The following is an 8,001-nucleotide window of genomic DNA, read 5'->3' on the forward strand; positions in this document are numbered from 1 at the left end:
TAAGAATATTTTCTTCTTATCTCCTTTTTCTATCTAATATTTTTAAAAATCATTTATTAAATTTATAAGACCTATTCATTCACTTACGTAGATCTTGTAGGAATTTGTATGCACCATCAGATCTTACAAGTTTAATTATAGATTAAAGCCCACTTAATCCCTTCAAATTACCATCTCAATGACAATTTACTTCTAAATTATTAATTGCGATAGTTTATCTCCCAAACTACCAAAACAATGACAATATATCTCAAATTCTAAAAAAATTATAAAATTATTCTTACTAAAATAAAAACAAAAATACTAAAATTTATAAAAAATAAATAAAAATCAAAGCAGGGGTGCTGGACCACCCCTAGGTAACTCGGGATGGTCCGGCCACCCACCAGGGGTGGATCAGCCACCCCAGAGCCATTTCCAGGGGTGGCTCAGCAACCCCCGTCTCATTAATGGGGTGGCCAAGCACCCCCAATAACATATTGGGAGACACCCAAGATGTGTTTTTGGGGGTGATTAAGCCGCCCCCAAGCTGTTTTCAAGGGTGGCTGAACCACCCCCTAAAACTTTTTGGGGGTGGCTGAACCATCCTTAGAGTGGCTCGGCCACCCCTATTATATTCATTGGTGGTTGATCCACCCCTCTAGGGGTGGATTGGCCACCCCATGCACCTGGGGGGGGTGATAAAGAGATAGGAGTGTAATAATTGAGAAATTTAGAACACATAAAATAATGATAAAATGTTATTAAAATACAAACAACTTATTAAAATGTTTTATTGTGAGGTAAGGGAATACCCTAAAAAACATGGGAGCAAACAACACGAAACGGATTAGGAACCGAAACTAGGGTTTTGGTTGGGAAAGAGCTCAGTCAATCGAGCTTAGTGTCTCGGTTAGTCGAGGTGTACAATAACACATAAGGGTGGCTATACACATGGCAAAATCTGACATAGCCAATAGATATGTGGCTCGAACAACCTAACTTTATATCTTAGTTGACCGAGAGGTGATGGCCTATAAATAAGCCGAGTTTCCCTTTAATTTTTCTTACACCAAACTTTAAATCTCTCTCTACTTTTGTTTTAAGGGATTCTAAGTGTGTAAGGAAGGTTCTTGAGTATCTAACTGCTACGAAAGCGGTTTCTTGATCTAGAAGTGCGAAGAGTTCATAAGCGGAGTTTTCGGATAATTTCTAAAACTCTTACTTTTATTATGTGTTTAGTTTGAGTTTCATATAGGTAGTTATAATGCCCGAATTTCAATTGGCGCAATAGTTAGATATGTCAAAGTATCATAGTAATGGCTACCATTGCTAAAATGCTGATATGATGCTCGTATAACATTATAAAATAAGTATGTTTATATTGAAGAGATGTTGCCCAAATTGTATTAATTAACCATGAATGTGGTTATGTTATACTAAGAAGCTTTTATAGAAGAACATTTTGGAGTTATATCTAGAAAGCCACGTAAAAGTGATTTTGCTTGCAATTGGTTTATGTATGTAAACAAGTCATTATTATGTTGTCCAAATATTTTTAAGATAAAAATGAAGCATGAAAATGATGTTTAGAAAACTCTAGTTTTATCTTAGTTTTGGAAGTTAAACACTTTTGACAATTTCAATCGTTAGCTTTATTGTATTTGTGAAATGTTAACATGAGAAAAGGTTGAAGATCAAGGTTTTGGGAGAGTTTGCTTGGTTATTGTTGCTAACTAGGGTCCGTTGGTCGACCGAGCTAGTCACATAAACTGTAGGGTTTTTTCCGGAGCCCCTATTTCAAAGCATAAAGAAAAAGTGGCATGTTACACAATCGTATTTTTTTTTTCTTTTTTTTTTTTGTAAATTCAATTGATCAACTATTAAATTTGTAGACTCATGTAAGTTTCATACATAAATTCAATAGTGAATTCATCTATTCACTGTATGGAGATGGTTGAAATAAGGAATTTTATTATTATTATTTTTTTTAAAAAAAAGAAAAAAAAAAGAAAGAAAAAGAAAGAGAAGACAGAAAAAGTGGGCTCTTGGGACTTAGGTTCTAAGGGATAAAAGATAAGGAAAGAAATGTGGAATTTCTTTGGAAATACGAATTATGATTAAAATAATACTTATTAAGGTGTTAAGATCCCCACCGAAAGGCCAAAGCAGCGTAAAAGAAAAAGAAAGGTGCATTAGAAAAAGAGACGAGAGAGGAGAGAGAGGAGAGAGAGAAGGTAAGGGTTGAAGCAGAATTGAAGTTTCCTCTTCCAAATTTGGAAAGAAACTTTAGGGTTATGGAGAAAGGATGGGTGTTCAAAATTTCTTTGAAATTTTGTTGGGTATGAGAGATTTTGGGGAGGATATCAGATTGTGTGTGTTTAATTCATTAGAGATTTTGAGTTTTGAGTTGTTTATGGAAGAAAAGAAATTTAGAGGAGAAAGACTAAAGACATAGAAAAAGGCTGCTTATTATGGATGTGTGTAAAAAAAGAGAGATTGAGGAAATAGAAAATATCTGGGTAAGATGTGAGAGAAAAGGTAATTCAAAGTGGGAATTGAAATTGAATTTTTATAGCTTAAAGAATTTAAAGACTATGCATTTTTATTTTAGGTATTGGTATTTAATTATTTTGCTTTTTAGAGGCGGGTGATACGGGTGTAATAAATTCCTGTAGAAGTTGATACATGAGCTTAAGATTTTATAAAAATAATACGCCCAAATGCAAGGATTTTAAAATAAAATATAAATTTTAAATAAAATGTACTTGGGTGTATCTACATATGTATATGTCTTATTATTATTATTATTGATTCTCAAAATAAATGTATTTTCATAATGATGAAGCATAATAATGACGACATCATGAAATTTATTTGTGAATTGCATGGTTTGATCTGGAAATGCATTGGTTTAATTATATATTAATGTGACAAATGATAATTTTATGATGGAATATAACACTAAGTTTCAGAAAGTGAGCATTGGTACTTTATGTATAATTTCCTGAATGATTAAGTTTGACTGTGAGCACATTGATTGTTATTCGAAACTTGCTGTGACATAGTGAGATTTATGAGTTTGATACCAAAGTTACCTTATATGAGGATATCGAGAGTTGGGTCCAAATTTTGGAATCATACAACTATGTGTACCTTAGAGGAGAAACAATATGGCAATCAGTTGTGGGTAAGTAAGTCTCTCCTAAAAATTATACGAGCAGACCCATGGCTAGATGCTCCAAAGATGGTTGCTTCTTATCACCCGAAAAGAGGCTTCAGTCCCAATGTGAGGACCGCACAACCCAATCAAATGGAGCAAAAACGTTTGACGAGTGTACATATGACCTTAGGAGATGATTTTAATATATTTTGAATCTTTGCATTATTTTATTGTTCACAATAAGAATGCTTACTCGTGTACAATTCTTTTTCATTGTTACTGAAAGCTACAAAATATTATATTTCATATCATGTTTTGAAAAGATTGAGGATTGTTCTATTAAATTATGTGCATACTTCCAAGTGGCAAATGACTCGACATAACTCTATTGATTAATTATTTTTATATATTGATGTTGCTAATTATATTATATTTTACACTTTTTTCAAAGATAGCAGCAAAGACTTAGCAAGAAAAATTGAAGATTTTGAAATTTAGCGGGAGATTGTTTATCTTGTAAGAACTTTGGTGAAACATTAGTTTGAAAAATCCTATGCGATTTGTGTATACACTGCATTTATAGTTTATAAACGATTTTGGAGTACTAGATTTAAATGTTTTTACAATTTAATCATGAACAATTTGATGACTTAGACAGCTTATTAAAGTATATAGATGCCCTATGTGAAATTTTTTAAAGATAGATACTTATAGAAAGTGTTATAAACATTAAAAAAAAGAAAAGAAAAAAAAAAGAAAAGAAAAGCTTTTTGTACCCTCTATAGGAATGGGGTATTAGAGTATTGCATGATTTCAGTCTTCTATCATCAAAGTCTCATAGAAATATATTATTGGGTAAAGTTTATATATCCCCTTCAAACTACCACATAATTGACAATATTCCTCCTAAATTTTTAATTGTAACAATGTCACTCACAAACTACAAAAAATTGTCAATATTCCCCCAATAATAAAACTACCCTTGGTAAAAACAAAAAAAAATACTAAAACTTCTAAAAAAAAACATAAAACTAAAAACTAAAAAATAAAATCCAAGGGGTTGCCAGATTTAAAAATTAAAAAAAAAAAAATCATTTTTATAAGAAAATACATTAAAAAAATTTTCGATTTTTTTTAATAAAAATAAAAATTTCTGTTTTAAAAAAATTAAAATTTTTCTTTTAAATAAATAAAAAATTTCCCTTTGTTAAAAGAAATTTTTAAAAAATAAAAATCATTTTTGTAAAAATAAAAATTTCCTTTTTTTTTTTAATTCATTTAAAAAAATAAAATTAAAAAAAAATCGCTTTAAAAAAAATCATTTTTTTTTTAAATTAAAAATTAAATATGTATTTTTTATTTTTATTTTTTCGAATTTATAGGGATATTTTTGTCTTATTGAAAAATTTATAAGGGTACTTTTATCTTTTTGCTAACCTTAGGGGAATATTGACAATGTTTAAGTAATTTGGGGAGACATTATCAATTAAGTGGTAGTTTGAAGGAGGGATATTGACTTTACCCTACATTATTTAAAATAGATATCAAAACATCACCTACCCTAATAATCGAATGCCTAATTATCAATTTTTTTTGATTATTGATTTATTTCCACTATCCATTTATATTGTATATTTTTATTTTCTTAATTTTTTATTTCCTTAGGCAGGGTGTTAGAGAGAGAAAGAAGATTAATAAAAATAAAAAATAAATATGAAACTACTAAAAATATTATTTTAATAGAGTAGAGAATTAAAAAGTATGTAGCTAAAAAATATTAATTTTTAGCTCAATTATTGGCTAGTCCAATACTTGTGCTCTAAGAAAGAGCAATCCAGCTTGATCATTTCGGCCTAATCCCACGGCTAGATTGGCTTCATTAATTAAATACATTTGATAACTCTACCTGAATGTACCAAAAAAATTAAAAGAGGGGGTTTGTTGAAAGTTTTATTATTCTTCCGGAAAAATCATATTTAGACTTTTAAGTTTTTATTTAATTTGAATTTAGTCGTTGAATTTTCAATTTTAAGAATAAAGTCTTTAGGTTTTGTTCAAGTTTAAAATAGGTTCATCTACTATTTTACCGTCCAAATTAACAGTTTTTCATCTATCACATGTGCCTCATTTGATACGTCAACGTCTATCCCGAATGCAATGCCACGCCAACGGAATCAAAGTCTTTAGTTACTGTGAGTTTGTTTTTTAGGTTCTCAAGTTTTTTGTATTTTTCTAAGTTCTACCTGTCAAATCAATGATTTTTTTTTTTTATTTTTTTGAATCTTTTGTTTATTTATTTATATTTTGCTTTGAATGACTTAACATTTGTTGATGTGGTATTGTAATGAAATGTTTATGACGTGTCAAATGAGATATTTGGCAAATGAAAAACCGTCAACTTTGACCATAAAGTAAAACCCTACCTATTTTAAACTTGTGTAAAACCTAAGGACTATTTACTTTAAATTGAAAACTCAAAGACTAAATTCAAATAAGATAAAAACCTAAAGGCTATATATGATTTTTCCCTTATTCTTTTAAAGGAATTTTCAAATGCTCATGTACTTTCTTGGGATTTTTTTTTTTCCTAATTATATTTTCTTGGCTTTTAAAATTGAGAGTCTCTTCTATTAGGATGTAGTGTAAAACCTCATTTTACAGCCTTTAATATAAAATTGACACATCATGTAAAAACATCAAATAAAATAAAAATGAAAACATCATATATTTAACTCAAATCAATCCCATGAATTTTTTCATTCATTTTAACCAAGCGCCTACTACCCACCATTGAACCCCCTCCCATTCACCTCCGAGCCCCTTCACATCGGAGTAGCCAAAATCAACCAAGATGGTAGCTTAAGTGATTTTGTCAATGAGATATTTATCAATAGAAGCAAAATTATTTGTTGTAAAGGCTTATATTATTTTTTGATATTTCAAGCTTAGATATTTACTTCCTATTCGAGCATATGAGATATTTTTTCAATAGACTTTGGCTTTTATCGAGGATACTCTCTTTAAAATTACATCTCCTTGCCTTGAAGGAAGCTAGACCCAATCTTGTATTTGCACCAAATCAACCACCCAATAAGCTAGCTCTGAAATTGACACAACAACTAAACAAAATTCTTCGATTTAAAATTAGCCAAGTTGTGACAAAAAATACAGTGCCATGGATAACGACATTAAACCGATGAGCCTACAACAATAAGAATAAAATCTTTGGAAACATTACCATAAGAATAAAATATGAAAAACCCATAAGCAAGAAAAATAGTAACAATCTACATTAAATTCCAAAAAAAGCACAATACAAAAATAACCTTAATTCATTAGAACAAGTATAGCTACACATGAAACTCCCCCAGTTGGAGATCCTTAGCCTTCAGAGGAACATATTCCCCAAGATAAACCTCAAGATGATCCGCTAGAGAAGACTTATCAATGTTTTCATGGTGATATGATTTGCAGACGAAGTAGATGACTGTTTGGACAACAAGACCAAAGAGAATCACCTTGAACAGAAACAAAAAGCAGAGAATTCCGACCGAAACTCTAACTCCTGCACCTCGTTCCATCCCCAGCACAACAAAATTCTCAAAAACAACTTCGATTCCTATGAAGCAAAGAGACAGCAGAATAAAGAAACCAACTGCAATCCCCATCTTTCCCTTTATCAAGGCCTTACTCTTAACCATGGCTTTGAACCCGTACACATCTTCTAACACAGAAACCACGCTTGCCAAATGCCAAACGATGCTTATATAAACAAACCCAATTAAGTAAATGATAAAAAAAAGTACAAAAATTGTAGCCCCAATTGGCCTAAATCCAACAAAAGCTGCCCAGGAGATGAGTAAAGCTCCTGCAACAATGTTATAGACCAGAACAATGGCAAAACTGCAAATAAAAGTGATGAAAAGCCTTTTCCAAACCTTTGGGACGACGCTCAAGACCTTCTTGAAGGTGATTTCTTTGGCGGTGTAAATGGAGGCGATTGTGTAAACAACGGCAGAGGTGGAGAGGAGGGAGAGTATGAGAAGGAAGGTAAAGTAGGCGGCTTTGAAGACCCATAAGGCAGCCCACTCGGAGGAGACAACATCGGTGAGCTTGGCGTATTTGGGAGTGTTCTTCTGGGTGTGATCCAAGCTGTCTTCGTTGTCCACAATTTTGAAGAAGAGGAGCTGGGATATTTGGATGTGAGCAAGGAAGATGAATGAGAGAGGGAGGATGAGAGCCAGAGTGATTTGGCTGAAGATTTTCCGCCATGAAAATATGATTTTGAAGGACTCTTTGATGATCCCAAAGAACCCCAGAAATTGAAGATCTTCCTGCTCTCTGTCCATGATCTTCTTCTTTTTCCTCTGTCTACAATAATGAGTGAAATTTGCGTCAGGAATGATGCACAAATAAAGAAGAAGAAGAGTTGACTTGGGATTGGAAGTTGGAATTATCAAACTGCCCTTAGTCTTTGTTTGAATTATTAAACGTATTGGTTTCTTCTCCCTCATATAACGACAAGGACAAAGATAAATTTTTTACGGGAAAAGTTCAATTCTCTCCTAAAGCTATACCTAATTGAGTAGTGATTCTTGGTACACCGGTGTGCTTGAATAGTAAGCACATTTGTGTTAAAATATTATAAAATATTATTAAAATAATATTTGAACAGTAAAAAAGAATAAAATAAAATAATATTTTAACATTGGCGTGCTTACTCTTCAAGCATGCCGGTGTGCCAAAAAACATTATACCACCTAATTCAATGTATTTTTAAGCTTTTTAATTGCGACAATGTCTCTACTAAACTATTTGTTGGGTAATGGATCGGCCACTTTAAAGCCCAACAGACCTTT

General features: G+C 31.6%; 1 protein-coding gene across 1 annotated transcript; it reads right to left on the reverse strand.

Annotated features, from left to right (window-relative positions):
* Nucleotides 1-6,408: 6,408 nt before the first annotated feature.
* LOC132165023 (uncharacterized) lies at nt 6,409-7,545 on the reverse strand. The gene has a single exon (XM_059575534.2). It carries the CDS (start codon nt 7,489-7,491, stop codon nt 6,493-6,495), a length of 999 nt encoding a protein of 332 aa, XP_059431517.2. The 5' UTR covers nt 7,492-7,545; the 3' UTR covers nt 6,409-6,492.
* Between the last annotated feature and the right edge of the window lie 456 nt (nt 7,546-8,001).

The sequence above is a fragment of the Corylus avellana genome, chromosome 11 (assembly GCF_965113065.1).
Source record: "Corylus avellana chromosome 11, dhCorAvel1.hap1.2, whole genome shotgun sequence".
NCBI classification, from domain to species: Eukaryota; Viridiplantae; Streptophyta; class Magnoliopsida; order Fagales; family Betulaceae; genus Corylus; species Corylus avellana.

What these genes read in the sequence shown, in the direction of transcription:
- LOC132165023 (XM_059575534.2), bottom strand. Translation starts at nt 7,491, where the DNA reads ATGGACAGAGAGCAGGAAGATCTTCAATTTCTGGGGTTCTTTGGGATC.